At 37.5% G+C, this 23586-nt stretch overlaps 1 protein-coding gene across 3 annotated transcripts in view; it reads right to left on the bottom strand.

Moving 5' to 3' along the window:
• The window catches only part of ABCC4 (ATP binding cassette subfamily C member 4 (PEL blood group)), a 145268-nt gene that overhangs the window by 59253 nt on the left and 62429 nt on the right, over positions 1–23586 (bottom strand). For 2 of the 3 annotated variants that reach the window (XR_011149211.1, XM_069008363.1), the window contains exon 20: positions 5721–5800. Coding sequence is in view for 2 of the 3 variants with exons in the window: in XM_069008363.1 (XP_068864464.1) it covers positions 5721–5800 (80 nt within the window). In the remaining variant the exon portion in view is untranslated. Of the gene's footprint in view, positions 1–3028; positions 3180–5720; positions 5801–23586 lie in introns of those variants that run through there. The other variant, XM_069008371.1, reaches the window with a different exon arrangement.

Here is a 23586-nt window from a genome sequence, read left to right as displayed (position 1 = left end):
ACTCACATACAGACTAAACTCAGCTAAGCTGGAAAAAACAGTGCAACAGACTCCTCAGGAATCCCACCTCTCATGCAAATGCACAAAATAACAACGTCATTGTTAAACTAAAAGATCCTGGAATTCCTTCTACACACTTTCCCTGACATCCTCACACAATAAAATGCAGGGGTCAGTGGTACTGAAACAAGGAACGGCAGTTCCACTCTTGTGCACATACGAAAGCAAGTGACCCGAGCTATTATTCCAGTCTGAGGCACTTTTTGTTCCTAATATCCAGATGCAGCAGCTTTTTTTCCCCCTTTCTCTTTTTTTTTTTTAAGAAATGACTGTGGACACCTCCTTCACATTTTCCTTTTCTTCAGTATTTTCACTTCATAAAGCTGCAGTCAATGTGTTTTGTGTGTAGTGAGAAGGGAATGGCACATTCAGTGGTGGTCTCAGCCACAGCCTACATTGGTGGCTCAAGTAGTCTCAGGATTAGGTCTTTGTGTGTGATGAAAGGATATGAAAAGTCAGTTATTTAAACTCAGTCAAGCTGTTGATTTTGGGGAGGAAAAAGGTTCTGCAATTCAGTTTTCCTCAATAAATCACTGCCCTTTTTCAAGGGCAGCTGCAGATAGTTCACATGTTCACAGTGTTCTCCAGAAACAAAACAGATCGTGATTTTTTTTACCCCTCCCCTCAATCTAATGTAGGGTAAGAAATCAAAATGAAGCGGCCATCACATTAATTACTCAAATTCACTAGAAACTAAAGCAGAAAATCAACTCTGTTAACAAGTAATAAGATCACTGAAGAATTACAAGAGCAAGAAACTACAGAGAAAACCATCCCTTTAAAATTTACCAGAATAATTTACAAAACCAAAAGGAAATCTGAAATATATTTCACTGTCCTATGTACTCAATCAGTTTATAGACGTAATTTCCAAGCAGTAGTTTATCAGTTTTGGTACTCATCCAGCATAGTCTGAAACCAGAGTTTAAAGATATTAAGCCTCTGCAGATCTATCTCAGTCAGAATATGATTCAGGTACTAAAAAAGAAGCCTTAGATGAGCTCTCAAAAATACAGCATCCAAAATGATGGCCACTTAGGAATATCTGGGCTAATATGCATAAACCACTATTAAATATATTGGATTCTTAACTCCTAATACCCCCTCATTAAATTCTTTTATTCTATTTCTTGGCTGACCTTTTCCCCAATTAGTGCACTGTGTTTTATTAGTGCTGCATTGAGTTAAACACTGCCCAGAGAAGTTGTGGATGCCCCATCCTTGGAAGTGTTCAAGGCCAGGTTGGATGAGGCTTTGAGTAACCTGTGTACTGGAAGGTGTCCCTGCCCCTGGCAAGGAGTTTGGAACTAGATGGTCTTTAAGGTCCTTTCCAACCCAAAGCATTCTGTGAGTCTATGAGTTTAAACTACAGACCCTGCAGCTACCAGTGAAGTCCATATCAACAGAACCTTATAATCCCACAGAGGTTAAGGCAGGACGTTTATATCTAAATAAAGTAGATGTTTAAATCCTCTTAGGAAAGTTTTAAAGCACTATAATGGCCTTCACACAAGTTGTCCTTTACCTGAGGAGACTATAATTTAGTTGGAAAAGGGCTGCCAAAACCACGTAACTCTGGTTAAGAAAAAGAAAGCGAGATGCAGAACTGAGGCTAAAGAGGCTAACAATAATTAAAAATATGTGAGCTCACAAAAAAACTCGCCAAAACTCCACCATCTTCACCAAACAAGTTCATTCAGCTTTTCAACTATCTCAACCAACCTACAGACATTGATTACTACCTGATTTTACAAACAAATTTAATGCCATATTTGGTAGAAGTAACGGGTGTCATAGCAAACATAGGATTGCTTTCTATTTTATGTTTTTAGGAGAGCTGGTATGGAACCTTATGGTCAGCCAGAATTCATTACAGAAGATAAGACCCAGGCTTAGACTGCAGATTTTAAAGTTTATTTTTTTACTTTAATGAGCTTTGAACTGGACTCTAAATGTACAATTAAAGATATCTTAGCTGAAACGCCTAACTTAATCTTTGGTTTCCTCTCAATTTTTCTACTTCACATCTACCCACAGAGTTCTGTTCCAGCCATGTAGTCAAACATAGCCATAAATATGTTCTCATAAAAGAGACTTATTTTTAATTCATAAACCTTGTGGATACAGCAGTAATTTCCACAAAACACACTCAATTGCACTAACATGAGATGTCTCATATGCTGTTAAAATTCATAGGAAGAAAAAAATTACTGCCTTCTACTGAGGATTGCTTCTCTTGCCTTCAGTCTCTCAAGACAGGTGTGTTTTATTTTGGTGCACTTCAAACCAAAGAACGAGAAGATGGCAGAAAACTTTAAATGCAGTGAGAGTTGCTACTTTGGGAGGTATTGCAAAACAAATCTAACCACATTTTCAAAAGAATACACAAGGTTCATGATGCATTTTTGTGCTTGCCACATACCTTTTATTTTTGCTTTAACAAGAAAGTGTACAGTGACTATCCACTGTCTTGAAGAGAGGCTTTATTCTCCTTAACTCAACAGAAGATGTAAAAAATTAAATTCCTTCTGTTCAAGGAATTAATTTTCATCCAGTACAGCTGTCTAGACTAATAATGCTCATTATGGCTGTAGTGCAGTGTATAAATCTTATTAGGTACTCCAAAAAAGAATATTACCAATTTTTAGCATTGCTTAGAAATCTGCATTCAGTATAATTACAAAACTCTTAAAACTAATAGATTGCATTTAATTATTTATTTATCGGTATTTAAATTGGCTCATACTGTAGTTTTTGGGTGTCCAGTCACATTGTGTTTATTTGTGCTGAAATGATACACTCACTTGCCAATACAGTGAAAGAGTGGAATGCTTCACAATGATCCTAGCAATAACTCTGAAAAACGACCCCTTCTTCAATGCAAATCCACTCAAGAAAAGCTTCTACACACAAAGTAAGATGAACCAGTTACTGCATTGTTTATTAAGTTTCACTTGATTCCTCCTGACAACCATTTAAACAATGAATGTTGGGAAATGTCTCTCAAAGAATCAACAATAATGGCTGGGATCAGAGCTTTTATATCCAGCTAATACTGTTTTTAGAAAGGAGAAAATATTTCTTCCTGAAGGGATTATAAGAAGTGTTATAAAAGACACCTGCAAACAAAACAAGTGACAAAAGATCTCTATCATAATTGGTAACAGTTATCCTTTGTAAAAATCCATGCTTCATCAGAAATAAATGTATCTTTGCTCTTGAATTTCAAAAGCATCCCCTAAGCAAGAAGCCTGCCGATCAAGAAGAGTAAGTTTTAGAAAACGTGCCAAGTAGGAAGTGTTTTTTTCTTATGGATAGTAGTGAATTATTAATCAACAGTAAGATCCTAAATTTTCTTTTCTGATGCCAAACAGAGCAGGCAAGCCTTGAAACACAGTGTCTTTTTAATAGTGTCCTGGACTTGTAAAGTCTACTTTGTGTTTTTGGAAACCAAAAACTTTTCACTTAAAAAACAAACTTCAGATTTTGACAAATAATTCAATAGCCAATTTAAAAGAAACGCGTTAATTAATCAAGATGAAGGGAAATGTTTACCAAATGTGGTTCACAGTAGGAAACTGTATGAAAGAAGAAAACAATCACATCTGGAGAAGCAGCCTTCACTCTTTCGTTCCAGACCAGTTTGGCTTCGGAAAGCACACACTGCCTAAAGGATCTATACACTGGTCAGTAACTATGTTTTCCAACCTGCTGGTAGATCATTCAGTCCTCTGTACCATGTGCCATGCATGGGTAGACACTTCCTCAGCTTTGTTTTGAAGCAGATTGGTTTGTTCCGTCAAAAGTAAGACAGTGCAGTTCTCAAGACAGTTTGTTTCAGGGTCTGCTCCCAAAAGGAAGTATGGACAAGATCACACCAATTTTGGCTCCCTCTGCATTTGCAGACTTCTGTAGCATTTTCCCAGCAAACTTTGCATCCTCAGACAACCCCACATGCCTTTAAACCACATGCCAGGGCATGCAAAACACCCACTCAGCTTCTTGCTATAAAACCACCATGCAAGTCGTCTTGCAACACAGCCCTCACATTATTTTAAATGCACAGAACTAAGGAAAATGGTTAATCATTTTATCTCAGGATCACAGGACCCAGAGGATGCTCTAGCCATGAGCAGTACATAGTAAGAACACACAGAGTGCAGTCTGCTGTAAAGGAGACACACTTATGCACATACAAACCCCTCTGGTCCAATGGACAAGTGCACTGTGCAGGAGAGATGGCTTTGACTTTGTGGATGCAAACCACATGCTAAGAAAAGAGGATAAGGACTGCAGGACAAACTGAACTTCCAGTCAAAAAGAAAGGCACATATATATAGTCTAGAGAGAGCTGAAATAAAGTAAGGTATTTTGTCTAATAAGACAGTTAATGAGACTGAAGAAGACTTGGAATCTGTACAAACATGAATTGTTTTTATAGAAAAACTACACTGCACTTTCAAGAAGAATTTAAATTAAATTAAATAGCCATGAATTAAAAATCCTAATGTTCACTGTAAGCAACTCCCTAACTCACAAAAAAAACCTCAATTGCTGTAATTGGGTAAAATACACCACGTTCCTTTCTTCCCCAAAATGACACTTTAAAGTGGCACTGTAAAATTTGAAAAACAAAGCACACACTGCAATTTCAGCTACTTCAGTAAACTACAAAAAAGACTTTATCTTAATAGGTGTTTTCTCTTCTTGGAATAATTTCTTTTCCTATTTTCAAGAGTTCACCAAGAACAACATGATTAAACTGCTCAACCTGAAATGTCTTTGGTTTATTTTTAAATAAGTCAAAACAGGGTTTAGATCCTGAATAAGTTATCTTTAAGAGATGAAGAAAAGCTAGCAATAGCACCTTAAGAAACATTTCTGACTTCAGCATGACAGGTGTGATCCACTAAGTGGATCCAGATAATCCACTAAGTCTTTTTTTATCTAGCCTCGACAATTCTCTCTATTTTGTGATTCATGTTATTTTCATACAGTACAATCATTTTTTTTCAGATTTATCCTCCTGCAATTTTTTAAGAGAAAGATTAATAGCAACTGCAACAGAAAAATTACCTTGATGTCATATATAATCCCTTATCATTTCATCATCATCAAAATCTCAATGCTTTGTCCATCTTTCTTTTCTGCAGCAACTTATTTCACTTGTTCCTATTAAGGTTATTATATTCACCCTATTACTACTAATCTTTTCTTTGTAAATAGCCACACCTATTTTAATCTGAAATGGTGTGGTAAGCATTTGATTCTTTGTGGAAGTAGACATGTAATTAGGTTAATCTGTGCTATCTTTTCATGTGAGCTGATTGTTTCTTTACTATGGACATATTTCTTATAACAGCAATAAGCTTGCCAGATTGCTTGGAGGCAAATCAGGAGCAATTTACCAAGCATGTAGCTACTATGAGCTGAAATCTTGACATAATAGCAAGCTGTGTATAGCCACTCCTACCTGCCAGTTATTACTCATGTTAGCTTTTTACTGACACGTTAAATTTCAACCACACCTTTCTTTCACAAACAAGTACTTTCATTCAACTCAGCTACATCTGTGACAAATAGCTGATCTTCAGCAAAGCATACAGGAATCTAAATGCAGAATGCAGTGCACAAGTCTTTGACAGAAGCAACTGAATTACCTGCACAAAGTCCAAGAACGTCAGTGGAAGCAAATCATCCAAGTGGCCAATATCTTTGGAGAAACGATTTAAGATTCTTCCTATAGAAACAGGGTTGAGAAGAAAAAACAAAAGGAAAGTAAATATAATTCCTGAAAAGATCCATGTTTTACCATATCGAAAACAATTAAAAGGAAACAGCTGGACTCTAAAAATATAAAGACAATTTTGGAAACCCCATGAGGGGAATCTTCTGCAACCACTGCAATATACTTTGAAGAATAGTTTTTTACAAATGCCTTCTACCCAAATATAAAACCTGTACTTAAACAGCTGGAAAAAAAATTCAAATGGGTTGAAGATAATATTTCAACAAAATTTAACATGTAAAACACATATGCTTTATATGCTCAACATGTGCAGGTAAAGGTTTATAGTTCAGACAAATTAATGCAAGTTTCATCAAGCAACAACAGCCAGAATCTGCTCCTATCCTTGACTGAAACTCACTAGTGCATGCATGTCTCAGATAGATCATAGTTGATCTAACTGATCTTTTTCAGCATTTCTGTTCTCACCCCTCAACATTATACATGGAATCAAATTGCAAGTGTTTCTAAAATAAAATCTGAGACAGATTTGCATTCATGCAGTCTTACATTTGTACTTACTCAAAACCTAGACAATACTGATCGTTATTAAAGCTAACAAAACTATTTTTCATCTGCTGTCAGTGAAGCATTTGCATTTCTCTATTTTCCCAAGTTCTACTTGAGTGAAAAAAATCAGTTATATCAAGACTTCTTTAATAATTAAAGTCACAGCACTGCCATCCATAAGTGGATTAGTATCTTTCTCTATTAATCAGTATCTCTACTCACAAGGAAAGAAATGAAACCAGGGGTGGGGATTTGGCCATTTCTAAGGTGTGTGGTGCCCATACATGTATTCACAATGCTTTTTTATCTGCATCTATCTTGACTCAATTATACTTTTAACTGGTACAAACATATTAAGCGCACTGGCAACAAAAGACTTTTTTTTTCTTTTCAAAGGAGCTCATTAAACTGAAAGCAGTAAAGTTTAAAGTTTCCACAGAGTGCACTGGAGACGTATTTTAGAGATAAGAGATACTGAAGTAAACTTCTGTAGCAACTACCATGCTAGTCTTCTGCTTACAGCTCTTTTTCATTCATTTCCTTTTTAAGGGAATTTCTGTTCCACACCAAACAATACAGAAAACAGCCTCTCCTCAGGTCTGGGACATGACTCCGAAGAAAGATACTGGTTGCAAAAAGCTTGTTCTGCAGTTCTTTAACTACCCAAGGCAGTTACTTAAGGCAGCCAACAGCAGAATTCATCCTGGTTTTAGGCTTTGCCCACAGAGAGGAAGGGTATACAGCAGCACAAGACTCAGAAAAATCTCATCTTTTGCTACTGGGAGTAGCATGTGGGCATGTTCCCTTTCACTTGTACTTGGGTAGATACATCAGAAGGAAGTCCAAGGCAATTTTTTTTAAAACTTTCTGTTTCCCATTATTTTCTTACATGAAGACTGGTCAAAGAAGAATGATCAAGCACATGCTGCATACATGCTGAAGCTAAGGCTTCTTAATATCCTTAAATATCACATCCTAGGTTATTTTCAGATGAACCAAGACTTCACTAGCAAAAAGAAAACCATTCAAAGAGGTTAAATGCTTCCTGTTGATAGGGCTTTCCTCAGCAGCGTGCCCAGAAAGGGCAAATAAAGGAAACTAGGTGTGAATAGCAGACTGGGCTCAGGGCATTAGAAATCTGTTCACAGCTTTGTCACTTGTCTTCTGAGTGACTTCACTTTATTTTACAGAGCAAGGAGCACAGCAAGGAGAGGTGACAGTGCTAAGCCCCACCATGAAAAGCTGTGAGACCCACCAATGACAAGCTGTACACAAGGGCAAAGGATTATTCCCATAGTGAGCAAACCCCACCTTAATTCAGCCTGTATCACCCTTTGTCTTTTAACCCCAAATAAGTTTTATTTGTAGTGGCTTCAGACTTATATAAGAAGCCACTGTGCAAAGACCATCCCCATGTGAAAATGGCAGTAGGCAGCAAGGTCACTCAGCTGGCTACTTTTCCATGGCCACAGCAAGGTCAGCCCAGTGCTGGCACCTCCAGGAATCAAGCAATGCCTGCGCATTAAGAGAGACTGCGGCAATGCTCTCCTCCTCTTCCAGTGAAGTTCTTTGAGCAATGTGGTCATGAAAGAAAACTTAGCTCACCCAGGCTGTCCCCAGCAACCCCTGGTTTCACTGTCTCTTCCATGTTGCCACCAACTGCTCCAGTTCCCATAGGTAATCACGCTTCTAACTGCTTGCCAAAACTGTATTTTTTTGCAACTGCCTTATGAAACTGTTAAGTATAACAATGTTTCTACAGCCTCTGTTTTGACAGTTCCGTGAGCTGCCACTAGGAAAGTGGAAATTAATCTGATGTTATCAATAAAACATGAAAACATCTTTTAATCTGCCTAATCCTCTTTAAAATGTAAATACAGTAATTCTGTAAAATGACATTGACTAAAATTTGAGTGAGCAAAAGAAATGGCATAGGAAAACAACAAGCCTTCAAAACTGGAACCTTTCACAGTCCACCTAATACAATTAAACAGTGGCAACATGAATCAGCTGCTTCCCAAATAAACATTTAAGTGAATCTCTGGTAGCAGCACTTCATTTTTTTTGAATTTTCAAATTACTGAAAAATTAGTCTATTTAGTGTTTGCACACAGAAATTCTGGAAAATGACACCTGAAGTCATTAAGACCAGGAAAATCCTTTGCTTATTGCTAGGAGGTCTGTAACTCCCTCCTGTACTGTTTATCCAGTGACCATTAATGCTTTTCGACAGCTAAAGGCAAGAGAAAAACCCACAAGCCTTAGCTTTCTTTTTGTCATTGCTATTTTTCAATTCTATTACCTCAGAGACAGTAGAAGAGAAAATACAAGCCTGGAAATGTATTTCAGATCCTGTTCACACGGATGTAACTGAACTGGCATCTCATACAGCACATCCTACACAGAAGGAAGCTACAGTAACCCACTAAAGCAAGTAAGTTCCTTCACCATATAGCAGGGACAGCAATGCACCTCCAAGCCAAAGTGTTATGCTTTGGAAATATCCACAAGATGCCCCATAGCCATTACAGCATTGCATCCAAAGCAATTGCTTCATTTATAAGGATATCCACAAGTACATGAGGTCTATTTCACAATGTATGAAGAAACAACTGTTTCCACTTACTGGAAGCACAGTAAATCAGTGATGTGCTTATGCATTATCAAAGCATGCAAGAGAAAACATGCCAGATACAGAAGTTAAAGTACCTATTTGGAGTCAGGACTCAAAACGCTTACAGTTATGACTACAGTTTCTACTAGCATTTGCAAACCTAATTTTTGAGAATGGTTCTTCAGACTACAGAAACTGTTGCGCCCGCTATTCCAGAAGGGCAGGAGCTGCACAACTTACCTACCCCCTCTCTACCTGAAAACTACATTTTCTCTCTAAAACCTTTAAATCCTTCTCTCCTAAACTTACAGACTATCAATATTACCTTTCCACCATAGTTCATATTTCCAAAAATCCTGAACTCCATAAGCAAGCATCTCTGAGATATAGATACATGCCAAGAAACAGTAATTCTTAGATCAGTCCAGTATATCCAACTCACAAAAGTTTTTAAGCTCCCTTAATACCTATATCCTTTACTTATCCCACTGAGGGGCTACAAAGCAAAAAGAAAATACTACATCTAAAACTTGCAAGTCAAATTTCATGAAACCACTAACAAAAAGTCTTTCAAGAAATTAAGAATTAAGTATGCCAATGTTACAACAGCATCCCCATTGGTGAATAGTATCTGCCATTTCAATCACTCAGTTCACATGGTGTGCAGTGCTAGCAAGCCGCAAAAGGGGACGTGCTCTCTTCAGCAGTCTTATGTTTGTTTTTACATCAAATAACTTAATCAGAACACACACTGTTGTTAGATTTCTTCCAAAGTAATTAAATAACTATTCAATGCCAATTAATCACAGTTAAATAAGGGTCTGTCACCAAAGTGCTATGTACACATTTCAGACTATTTAATGGTCAAATACTTGGCAGTATCAAAGTTAAACAATAATTCATTAAACCTCCTCCCATACACAATAGGTAGGCTAAACTTGAAGTGAAAGAATCAAACCTCTTTTGTCCTCCATGAAAAAGACATCAAACCTCAGTATGTGATACTCTTTTCTTCCTCGCTCTGTAAACTGCTTTAATTGCATGAATCGGAATGTGTTCAGGTGCTACTAACCCACTTTGCTTCTGCAGGTGCCTACTGACACTTTGGAATAGATGTTCAAACCTATCATACAAATAATGAAAACACTTGACTGTGCCACACCTTTTTAAAATGTTTATACATACTTTATCATGAAAGAAATATAATCCAAACTGAATCAACACTCAAGATGCAAACACCAGAAAAGGATTTTTTTTTTTAAACAAGAAACTAGGATCCTCCACTATAACAGGCAAATGCCATCCATAGTGTTCAATGTTGTGCAACCTAAATTCCAAGGACCCTAAGAGCAACAGTACATTATTTCTAAATGTATTTGGCATTTCTAGTATAATCTGTTGGCCAGGGTATTCACTGAAATATTTCTTTGTAACACAATAGAGTAGACACATTGATTTTCTATACCTTGCAATGAGTTTACAAAACCTTTATACCCACTTGCTTCATCACACATTGCAGAAATACTTTGTCACCACTTCTCCAGCTCATCGATTCACCTCCTTGGGAAAGAAAAAGGGTTTAAGAAAAGGGCCTTCTACAGACAGAAAGATTTTGCCACTTGTGTGTGCATGTGTGTGTGCATGGGTGCCCAGTCTTGGGATGTTTTTCCCTCAGATTAGGCTAATCCTCAGTGCAGGCAATTTTAATTGCATCATACTTTTTATTTCAATATGCAAATGTTATTAATAAATACTGCTTTGCATAGTAGCCTCAACTCCTCCATAGCAATAGGCCTCAATGTCCATATCCATGTACTGCATTTACCAGGGGAAAAAAAAAAAATTCAAAATCTCTTAAACTACTCTGAAACAGCTAAGCCAGAACACCCTCACCCCTCACTGCCCAGCCTCCATGAAGACAAAGCAACAAATTAAACACTTTTATCTTCTGCTCCTCCCAGCAAACTTGCAGAAACCTGTGTAAAGGCAACCTGCAGTGCTAAGAATGGATTCAAGATGGTACTTAAGTCATTTATGTGTAACTAAAGATAAGGAACCCTGACTAGGACTGAAGGTACAACATGCCACAGAGATGCTCGCCTGGGCTAGGACAGACAACCTGTAACTTGGATGGATCCATGTCAGACAATCCCAAAGCACACACCGTGCAGCCACTGGCCCTGCTGAGCAAGCAGAAGCCCCTCACGTTCCTCACTCCCCTGACACCATGGCACTACTGTGGTCACCACAGCTGGGTGCCACTGCTGCCTGCAACAGCCACGGCGCAGCGTGGGCTTCCTGACCCCAAAGAGAGCAATCATGCACTCCAACAGTCCCCATCACAGCCTGGAAAACCAAAGTCCTTTTAAATGGATGCCTGGTAGCAAAATAACGCTCTCAAATGTGCATGTGGCAATAAAAGCACACTCAAAAAGCAGGAATAGAAGAAACAGCTGTACAGAACCGTGTGCATTTAAACGCCCATCCATTTAACTGCATTGAACACACTTCCCATTCTGTCCGTGGTACAAACTGGCAGCTCCCCACATATCTTGCTGTTAAACTGTGGCATTCAGCAACTGATAAGCCTTTACCCGTGCTCAGTTCACACACACACCAAATAAAGAAAAAAAATAAAAAAAGTACTGCGACTACAAACTACAAGCAGCCTGCCGTTTCATCAAAGCAATGACAAAGTGGATTGTCCATATCAAATGTTGGCAGGAAGCAGACATTACATCAACCTTGTAAAATACAACTATGAAATCAACAAAATAATTAAAGATGGATTACCGACTTTGAAAGGAATTGTAAGTTTGTAAAATATTTCTTCAGAAAGAAATCTGGAAATGCATCTCCTGCATAGCTGTCAATTACTGATCTACTCTGGCTTTTCTTCCATATTTCTACAAAGAAACGTCAAAAGGTCTGTTATCTTTTTTAATATATATTTAGCACCACATGTCCACACAAACTGCCATATACAGCATTGCTGTCTTCCCCACAGGCATCCTATAAATATAAATAAGAAATTCTACCCCATTTTTTTCTTTAGCAGCCTGAAACTGATAGGAATATTATCACTTTCTTAGACATTTGCAAATAGGCACAGTGGTGCTGGGCCAAAATATGCTGAGATCATAATATCCATTTATCTAAACTGCCAGCATGTAATGAATTCAGGTGGGATGCCTTCTATCCAAATTAATTTACTACTTGAAAAGGACTTTTTACACAAACGTTGTCAAACAAGAAAACAGTTAGGAGATGAGAAGAAAATGTGAACACTGTGTTTTATCTTATTTTTAAGTGTAGGATTTAAAGAAAGAAGAATTACTATGACAAATATAAGAACGGCAAACAGGCTTCTTTGGAAATGAATTTTTATTTTTACTGCTGATGGAGACATCTACATTACCTAGTACAAATACATTAATCCTAACTGCACAGTTGTTTCTGGAGCTTTCTAGTCCATACATACTATTGACTGGAATTACCCTGCTGTGGCAAACCTAAATAGGTCAATGCTCTAAACAATTTTTTTTTTATCTCTTTGGTAATTTATGTGGTACAGTTGATTTTTCCTTTTTCCTGGGTGTACTCAGAAGAGCACGTGTATTAACATCTGTTATCACCAGCCAAAGTCTCCTCACATAAGATACAATGCAGAAATTATATCTAAAGTCTCCATTAAAAAAAGAAGCACACAAAGGAAAAACCTCTTGATTGTGTGGAGGAAGGGGGGAAGTGTAACTTTCCTTCTTTCTGAAATTGCTTTCTTGGCAAATCTCAAAATACCTTCTGCATCCTAACCACCTTTTTGATTGTATCTCATCACCAATTAACTAAGTTGGTTACAATTCTAGATGTAACAGCATTGACAAAACAGAATTTAACTTTGGTGCTATATTATACTTGCTAACAAAGTGATCCCTTTTAAAAAAGCATGCTAGAGCTGGGGTAATATATGCATTAGCAATTTTCTAATTATTGATCCCTGCAATAATACCTGTAATCAATTGTGAAAGGGATCTTCAAAAGCATTTAGAAGTACAAACTTCTGGCAATATATGTAAGTTTTATGCTGGAACCTGGGTCATAATTAGAAAGACAATGGAAGCTGACAATTGTACCGCCCCCAACCCCTGGAGTAATATCAATCTAATACAAAATCCTGTGATGAAGATCGCCAGAACAAAGTTCTAACCATTCTAGAAGCTAAGATCTGGATATCCTCTCTGTTTCTTTTTAAACTCATTCACTGAAGCTATTTTAAGTTATCCTCAGTTTAATGAAAAAATTCTACATTTAAACATACTGAAACAAAAAAACTCACAACCTAAAATGAAGCCACCAAATCGAATGTACTGCCAAATTACAGCAGAACTTAATTTCTGCTCTGTACTTCAACATAAGCAACATGATTTTCAAGTCCCATTTTTAAGGGACACGGTCCAACTGGACAAAAAAAAGGCATTTCTACACAGGAGGTACAGCAGAGTTACAACTGGCCTCCTTACCCTTCCAGAAGGAAAAAAACTTAAAAATGGTAACCATTTGCAACTTCTTATCAATTGGCCTTTAAAAAGATGTCAAGTTATAAACTACTGACAAAATTATCTGTTGATTTACACCACCTTTTTTTCTTTTTCATATATAAAGTTATGTACTTCAGCTCCTCACCACAATGCAAAGCATCTGTGTAATACAAAATGTATTACACTACATTACAAAATGTAGTCTTATATTGACTTTCTACCAGCAAGATTATGAATTTAATTCTTCGCTAAAATATTTAACCACAACTGCACCCACTTTTGAAGAAGCACTTATGCAGTCTAGTTCTTTGGGCTGAAAATATGTCCCAAGTGCTTTTTTCTGGAGGAGGGGCTTACAAAAAATTAAAGAGAATACTACAAATCAGGATGGACTGAAATATCTGAAGAGTATTTTGTTACTGGAATATTTACATGGCAGGACAAAACCAGTTATTAGAGCTACTTTCATATTTGGGAGCTATACATAAATACACATCAATGCAAGAATTAAAATAAAAATGGAAATATGTATTACCTTCCTGGTAAGGTTTTTCCAACAACAAAAAGGAGTTTTCCTATGCTATTTATACTACCAAGACTTGATTCAGAATAGGCTGTAAATACTGCATTTCAGAAAATATTGGGGTGGATCTCCCTGAGCTCACAAATCTGCTCATATTTGTTGCTTTTATTACCATTCTATCTCCTAAAGATAATTCTCATAATAAGAATCCTAATTTCCAATGTTTCAATATTTTTCTCTTCCGCACCACCCTTTTTTTTTTTTAATTGGTGTTGAAGCTAGAGGGGCTCAATCATCACTCCAGTCTAAAATGACAATGAAGAAGTAGGACATTACTGAATATAAAGCATTTGACTCCTGAAATCTTAGCTAAAACTGCTATCTGGTTATCACTGCTACATGGTTATCATTCCAAAGACAAATAATATGCCACATTTTACCAATCTTACATATTGAGATCCCCATTCATCTTCTTCCTTTTTTTGGAACCATGAAAGAGAATTCTATAGGGACTGTTTCTTCTGTTTAGAAGGCTACAGGGACTGAATTCTATCGGGGTTGTCTTGGGACAAGGCCAAGACTTCCAGCCTCGATCTAGCCTACCCATTCTGAGGATAAAGCCTCTGGACAGGCCAAACAGCAGAGGCATTTCATATCTTCATATGACTCTGTAAACCCTTCTCTTCTGCTTGGCATGGTCTTTCAGTTTGATAATTCATTTTTCTTTAGCTTCAGTTTCTTTTTCTTTCTCTCTTCTTCTGGAATATGTGATTGTTTGGAAAGGAGGGATTCTCTCCAAAGTTCATTCATGATATACCTGGGTAATGATTCCTGAAATACATTTTCCTTTTTAACTACTCCTGCTATAAAAAAGCCACTGGGAATCAGAAAAATTATATTAAAAAACCACATGGGTTTGGCTATCCAGAATGTGCAATGGATGACACTGGATAATTTTCAATGGATTTTTTTCCTGCCTCACATGCAATATCACTACTACATAACTCAAGAGAAATTCTGGTACAGCTATCAGAAAGCTCACTTACTCTGCTGTGCAAATAATCAAAGAATTCCCTTGGAAAATCTGCTCTGTGTTAAAGAAGATACACCCCACACCCTCATGCCTCATGGAAATAAATATTTTGCTTCAATTTAGGACTTTTTAAACCACATGTTGCAGGAAAGTCACATAATATTTGGAAACAACTACATTCACAACTTAGGTACCATTCACAAAATAAGGTATCGGGAAACCTGTCACCCTGTTTATAAAGGTACAGCCAAGCCCAAGGGTCAGGACTTACAGGAGAGGCAAAGGTGGGGCAGAAATCCACTGGAATGTGTTACTTTTACCAGTCATGGAGAATACACTGAAGGTGGGTCATCCACCTCTCCAGCAGGCCTGTTAATTCTCTATTACAGGCACTTCTGCTATAGGTCTCCTTCAGTCCCTGCTCTTGAAGCTACTCACCCTTTGGAAAACTCAGTAGAAAGGCACCGGAAGAAGGCAAATGGGTGAGTGCCTGAAGGCTACAGCAATCAGCATGGGAGGGACTAAAGCTGGAATTAAATCCTTTGGCTTTTGGGGGGGCCTAATTTAGGGCACAGAATGGATCCTTTCAGTGGAGCAAGCTGGAGGAATAACTTCACCTACTCTTCTGTTTTGTGACTGGCACCAAACTCCACTTGCAAATCTTGCCTGAGAAACAACCAAAAGTCTTTTGTCTCAGAAAACCTGAAGGCAACCACAACCCAAGAGTTTTATTCTAGGAAGAAGTGCTGTCCAAAAGAATATACATATGGTCTGACACTGCATTTCCTTGGGCCATCAGCTTCTGGAAAAAAAAATATCACTATAAAGTAAACTTCTTTACAGCCTAAACTATAATTAACAACACTTAAATGAAATTAAATGAGAAAAAAACCCCAAATACAACCTCTTCTCTACTGTATATTTTATTCATTACATTAAAAGAAAGACATTTTAATAATAACATTATTAAATGCCAAGCTTTTTGAACAAGTTATACTTCACTGCCTTTGACTCTACTGTACTCTTCTACTGGGCAACTATTAGTAAGCCTCATCTCAGAAACAAAAAAGAAAAATATACTAGGAATAAGCAGCTACAAATGAGAAGTACCTGCTGACCACACTAAAACATTAGTAGTGCATAAATCAAAACCAAAAAAACCTTCAATGTTTATGTATAAATATACCTTAAATAAATCCCCATTGATTTTTTTGACAGATAAACACTAGAGGTTAAATTATTTTAAAAACGTACACTTACATATATGTTGCTTAAAATTTAAAAAAAAAAGCCTATAATTTCCTATTTTTCATGGCTTTTAAATAATAAGAAGCTTAGAATGACAAATATGTTAACAGCAACATTCTTTGCTTCTCTATGAACATAGAAAAAAATTCACAGGCATCAAGGAGGAAAAAAATTACTTGACTGAACCGTCATTCAAGCAGAAGTGAATACAGTTTACAAACCCTTTTGGTTTTGTTCAGTTCAAAGACAGACTTCACTATGAAACTCTGATTTACAGCTGTCCAGCAGTATGAACTCCTAAATAAATAAACACGCTAAAATAGAAGAGTGCTGCTCACAACAAGGGACTCCTGAGAACATTGCCGTTTGTTGCTTGCATGTCAGAAACACCCAGAAGAGGATTAATGTATCTGAAGCGGGAGGCAGAGCCTCACTAGGACGCAGGCTGGACCATCATGTAGCCAGCAGCATGCCCTGCCCTGAAGAGTTTGTTGTGTCAGTTAAGAGAAACCAACACAATTGACTACAGAAGGAATAATGAGCTAAGGGAAGATGGAGCAGTAAGCTGGAACAGAAAGTTGCAGGACAAGATGATTTTTAAAGTACAGGAACACAAAGGGGTCACGGAATTAATGAGCTTTCCCCACCCATATGTTTAACTGCTGTGTACTGCGGTTACAATGCTACTGGTGCATCTCGAGAGATGATTTCAAGATGAAAAAGTGCCAGCTTGTGGATGAACTTTAGTGCACGGTGAGCAGGAAGTTACAAAGATGTAAGCATGAAAGATAAACAAGCAAAAATGATGAGGGAGGGCGTTAAAGACACTGGAACGTGCCAACAGCTCCATTTACCAGGTGCAGAAATAATAAAAGCTTTGCATGGGGAGAAGGCTAATGCTCAAACCAAGTACACTCCCCTCTACAACTCCGGTTAGACTCCCTCACAGTACACTGGGGCTGTAAGATTAAGAAAAAGTCTTCCCTCCATCTGGCCCTGGGGAGCAGATACAAGACAAAACTGTCAAGAGACAAGCTGGTAGTCACAGTCACAGAACTCACCAAACCTGGGGCGTCTGGGTATCGAGAGAGCTTTGTGTACATATTGACGTGAATTTTTGCCCTGCTTGCATCTGTCCTCCCCTTCCTCCCCAGTTTCATTTGCTGCATATCCACTCCCCATTTCCTCTCCTCTCTCCTCCTTCAACAACACTTCTTCCATTCTCCTTCACCATAGAATGGCACAAGCTCTAGGTACAAATGTCATCCCACGCACAACCAAGGTCTAAAGCCCAACACAGAGAGACACAGGCTAGGAAGAGTGGAGGAGTTGGGGACAATGCAAGTGAGAACAGAAGGTGAACACAAAGTGATTGCAACACTTAAAACCAGGAAAGTGCCTGAAACGATGTTTTGGAAATGCAGAGTGACAAAAAGAGCCAGATGGGGAATAATGACACATGAACCATAAAGGCAACAGAAAGCGTGTCTTACACTGAAAAACATGGGAAATCCAGCAAGTGAAAGATCAGGTTCTAAAACAGTTCCTAAACTAGAACTGTGGAAGTTAAAAAGCCAGTGCCACCTGAAGGAAGATGGCAAAGTGCAACCAGAACATAGTGTATAACCATAGGCACTGGACACATACAGACTATTCACAAGGTTATACTCTGACAGACAAGGGAAGACTTACTATCTAATGAAAGAGATGCCTTTAGAAACATTCAGAGGATTTTAGTTACTTCTTGCTTGAAACTGCTCTTACAGGAGCATATTTCACTCTGCTAACTAAAGAACTGCAGAGGGAACAATGGTTGTGTCTCTTTAGTCTTTAGAGTATACTCTGATTAGTTTGCTTAATTACATTCACACAGGGTCTTAAGATTTCACAAGACCAACTAAGATTTCAGGTAAAGTAATTACCAGTAAGAGTTTTCTTTCTTCCTTCAAAACACGCCTATCATCGGATCTTAACAGTTCACTTACACACTGATTTTGTTTTCCTGACACCCATTTTCACCACTATCTGGTTTTGCTGCTGTTTGGAAGCAGCAGCTTTTCTGAAAGTACATCAGACACATTAGGATGAAACAAGTTCCAGGACCGCAACAAACAGGACAACAAGAGGAGCCATGTAAAGACTACAACAAAAATACCCATCACTCAAGTATCCACATCCAGTACATATACCACTATTAAATCCTCTCATGGACCTGAAGCACAAGTTATATTTTGTAGTATGCATAAAAAATTTTGCAAATAATCACTGATCAAAGTCTAACCCCAGACATTTTGGGAAAGGTTGTTTTAAAACAACAGCTTTGCCATTATTCTGCATTGAAAAAGACACCAAATTTCTGGTAAGGCATGAATAAAATGGAAAAATACAAATATAATAATGAAAGCAAATGACAGAAAAATACCTTGTGTTTTTGTTTCCCTCTTCCCAAAACAGCATAAGCACAGAATTTGATTCTGGATCAACTTGTGGATACATCGTTAAAACATTGAAACAAAACTATACCTCCAAGCAAAAAAATCACAAATGGTAAAACTGTGTTAACAAACCAACCACTATTAAAATTACAGAGTATTAATTAGTAACAACTTAGCAAAGCAGTTTATTTAATTAGGATATTTGGAGAACAAATGCTGATAGTTTTCAAAACGTAGCTTAACTTTAGAATGTATATGAAAAGCATCCAATAAACTTTTCATCACAGCTGAATGGTATTTACACCACCTCTTAATTTTCCAAATGTCTATTTTGTCCTTGTCCGACTCCAGGGAAAAAGCCCTTAAATAGCAGTTCACATTCCTAATATGAACATTCAATTCCTAAATTTCTTAGTGGTCAACTATACAATGGTCATGCCTTCAGGAAGGGGTCACAAGTTTAAGTGTCTGGATCACTCTAAACCTTTTAGGACTTCCTGGGCAATTGGGTGTTTGTTTGTTTCTTTTGGTTTTCTGAGAAAGGAAACTGAAATGCCTCTTGATATCAAGGTTTTGTAACCTTCCATAATCTGGTGTTTTTCTGTAAAACTGTCATATTACAGTTGGCATTCAAAACTCTGGGCTTATGAAACAAAAGTCTCTAGCATAGCACCTTCCAGAAGTTCCTTACTTCAACAGGTACCACACTTACACCTGCAGGAGTCTGTCCACAATGGACCACTTGGCATGATTAGGACCTAAATTAAGTCAAGACATCACAAGTTACCTGAGCTAGAAATCCAAATAAATATTGAAAACAAATCCAGTGTTGTAAAACTGCATCTCTCAAGTGTTGCCACTTGCATGGGTCACATTCTTTCCTCCTCAGTGCATTCAAACACCCAAAGGAGCATTATGTTCAGGAAAGAGATCCTAGAAGAACTAAAAGTTCTGACATCAGACAAATTAAACTAGCTGTGAATCCCCTTGAGGAGGTATGAATCATCTCTGAGGTTTAAATTAGATTATCAACCAAGTGAAGCAGCATGGTAAATCTACAATAAAAGATGAATGCCTACAGGAATATAATTTTTGCCCCTAGTGGCAGATGCTTGAACTTTAAAGGATCTGAGACTAAGCTCTTTGTCTAAGCCTTCCTGCCAGAAAACAACTGAAATAATGTTTTTGGTTGGCCCAACTTTGCGCCACATGCCGCATGAAAACAGTATCTAAACCCTGTAAATGAAAGTATATTGTCACTTCTAAACCAATTGAGGATCAAACAATTTACAGAAACCAAGACTTATTTTGCTGACAATTAAGCTCTATCACCAAGACTCAAGATTCAATGAAATTTGACAATTGTGAAGAAAAAGGCTTTTGTCTGACTAAGTTTGAAGCATTGGAAGAATCAACAGAAAATCAGAAGACTGAATTAGATTGAAAAGCCTTTGAGGATAAAATTCACTAATTAAAATAACTGCCTTCCTTGCCCTGTTTCCTCTCTGAATTGCTTTGGTATCACAGCAGAAAGGCATAGAGGAAGAGGAAAATCTGGTCTAAGGAGCAAGTGTTACATCCATCACACTTCCTCTTAACACCAACAGCATTCTCTGCCTATCCTGCTGGTCAAGTTCCATTACGAAAAACCATCACCCCTTTAAAGGTGAGATGAAAGACAAGTATAAACCTATGCTTTACACCAAATCTGAGAGGTATGAAAGGTCTTTAAAGCCTTCTTCTTCCAAGCTGAAACCTTTTTTATTCATCACGTTTACTCTGAAGTAATTCAGATACAACCCAAAGCCACCAAAGTGCTGCAGGTCACTAGCTGGAAAGTATTTTTGCACCTCCTCCTCAGAGAGTCAAAGAATGAACATATCCTTCTGTTTCTTCAAGAATCATAAAATCAAAGAGACATAGAATGGGGCCTGGGTTGGAAGGGACTTTAAAGACCACCTAGTTCCAACCCTCCTGCAGTGGGCAGTGACACCTTCCATGCTCAGAGCCCCATCCAACATGGCTTGAACACATCCAGGGATAGGATATCCACAGGCTTGTCTGGACAACCTGTGCCTGTGCCTCACTACCCTCACAGCAAAGAATTTTTTCTTAATATGTAATGTAAATGTAATGTCTTTCAGTTGTACTAACTTGTTCTCCTTCTGCCCATTTAATTGAACAATATGTAAGATTTCTATTCAAAACACCTCCATGCTTATATTAAAATTAATAACAAGTACTCAACAAGCATTTGAACATCTTGAATCTCAAGAAGTACAAACAACAGAGGCAGAGCACAAAGGTATTAACAAATTAAGCAGCGCTCACAGCACTACATTTTAAGCTAAAAACATCTCAGATCATTTCAGAAACTCTGGATTTTGCATTTCACTAAATGTTTGTGTCTCTATTAAAAGTACATCATAATATTGCTTTAGTACATGGCTAATATGGGACAAAAATTAATTAAATCCTATTTTTCCACAAGAATGTTTCTATTTTTCAAGCAAACAAATGCTTCTGGACAGTGTCAGATTGGACATTTCCACTCTTGAACACTCAGCAGGTGAACAAAACCATCTATATAAGCCCTCATAATCTTAGAGAAACACTTATTTCTGAAAAATCACTTCTAAACACTGTCCTTAAGCCTTTGGTAGTAGCTGAGCAACACTCACTATTAAATTGAGGTGCAGCAGAGTTTATTTTTTCTTATCTGAATTAAAAAAATGTATGTTAGGATTGTTTTTTCCATTTTTTTCTCTTGGGGATTTTGGGGGTTTAAATATAAGCAGCATTCAATGAATGGCTTTGAATTCAATATTAAATCATACTTGTAGCTTAATTATGAAAAAAGATCATTGTCACTACGTATTTGGAATATTAAAACTTGTCAGCTTTATAAAAACCTCAAGGCACTTTTTACTCTCAAATTTGGCTTTATTTTGAAAGCGCTCCTTAGATAAGATTTCTTAATATTAGAGTAAGTCTAGCATAACTAGTTTTCTGTTGAAAATACTGAAGAAAAAATATTCTCTCTATATTGTTAGTTTAATAGAAAAAAAAGATGACACTGCTAAAGCTAAAACCATTTATATTTCACAGTTCTGAGGCTTTAAATTTGCAGAAGTTTCTGCAGGTATCTTTTGTCTCAAAGCAGCACCCAATAGGTTTTTTTTTTTTCGAATGGTAATGGAACATTAGCTGACTAAAGGTAAGAAGTACTAACTCTTCCTTAAACCATTTCAATATTTTTTAGTCAGGAAATACCAGAAATATTCTGGAAAGCTAACTGTAATTGTTTACTTTTGGCTGGTTGTTGAGACAGGAGAGAGGAGAACTGTTCTTCTGAAAGGAGACTGAGGAATTAATGAAGGGAAAAAGGGGAGAAGTATTATACTAACCTCAGGCAAAGCATATGGGGTTTTATACATACAACTATATTTAAAAATAAATATTAAAAATATGGTTCATTTCTTTCTCTAAGTGGCACTTTCCAAATCCTAGATACCCATCCTTAAGCACAGGCACTTAACTCGCTAAATGAAGACAGACACCGCCTCTTCTCTAAAGATCAGCATGACAGATTCTAAACAAAAAAATAAGTGCTCTGGAAGAAGAGAGGAAGAAGATAGTGTAAAGTTTACAGCTTTAAGCATTCATATTGAAAAGGAGAGAGGGGGGGAAAAACCCAATACTGAGCAAATACCCCCAGCATCTAATCACTTACTGTCCTCCTGGCATGTCCTAGAAAGGATGGGGCAGGAGCAGTATTCCTGTATGAGAAATTAATTATGACATCTTAAGAACAGATGTAGGAATTCTGCCTAAAATGTAGACGAAACTATTTATTTTGGGTTGTGAACATTCAAACTCATGAACATGAAGTTATGCTAAGAAGTGAATACACACAAAGGGACAAAGAAACACATATTCCCAATGAAGGGAAGCTTACCACAAAGCAGAGTGTTTTTTCTTGCCTACACACGAATTAGCAATATTCTGCATTGCATCATTTACATATTAAACAAACAATAACTTCATTGAGAAAAAAGAGGTTTACCACACACACACAGAAGTCTCATCACATCTGATAAAAAGAAAATTGAGGAAGAGTTAGGCCATCTTATTATTGCTAGTGGGAATGTCCAAGTTCCAAAACTTCACCCTCTCAGACTTCCAAACACCTTCAGATTATTCTGCACTCTCTGCCCCAACACTAAGTCCAGCTAGTGAAGATTTATGCTTGAAAGAGGGCAGGAAAAGTAGCATTTCCTGACACACAAAGCAGAGGATTAATTCAGGTACAGAGTGGATGAAAACTGACCAGAACCATGTCAGTGGACAGAAAAAACATGACCTTATGAAAAGTTTAACTCTTAAACTTCCTTTGAATTTTCAAATGTCATAAATGTTGCACAAGTAGCACGTGATAAAAGCTCAAGTTTGAGAAACATTTATACTCTTTTTTTAACTGGCAAATGAGGAAGAAGGAGGGGATCCTACAACTAGAAGAAAAACAGGTCAGAAGTCATTTGTAGGTCTTCTATAACAGTGCAAAGTCGAATACAAAACCAAAACCACCTCCTTGAGCACAAAAGGCACTCTACTCTGAGCCAAACAGCTGAGAATGAAGACTGCCACCTTTCTGCCATACAGCAGCTTGCTCTGCATGCTGGCTCTGTGAATACAACTTCCTACCCAGCATTAGGTGAGCAATAGCTAAGGCAACCCCAGCCTTTCCAGACTTTTCAGAAACCTCCTCACTCCACAACCTCCCTTTGGGACCACCACAACTAAATATTCTGTTCAAGCCGAAATCAAGAGCCATGGC

The sequence above is a fragment of the Aphelocoma coerulescens genome, chromosome 1 (genome assembly GCF_041296385.1).
Source record: "Aphelocoma coerulescens isolate FSJ_1873_10779 chromosome 1, UR_Acoe_1.0, whole genome shotgun sequence".
NCBI classification, from domain to species: Eukaryota; Metazoa; Chordata; class Aves; order Passeriformes; family Corvidae; genus Aphelocoma; species Aphelocoma coerulescens.
The sequence above is the reverse complement of the archived record's forward strand: the minus strand, read 5'-3'. Positions and strand labels throughout refer to the sequence as shown.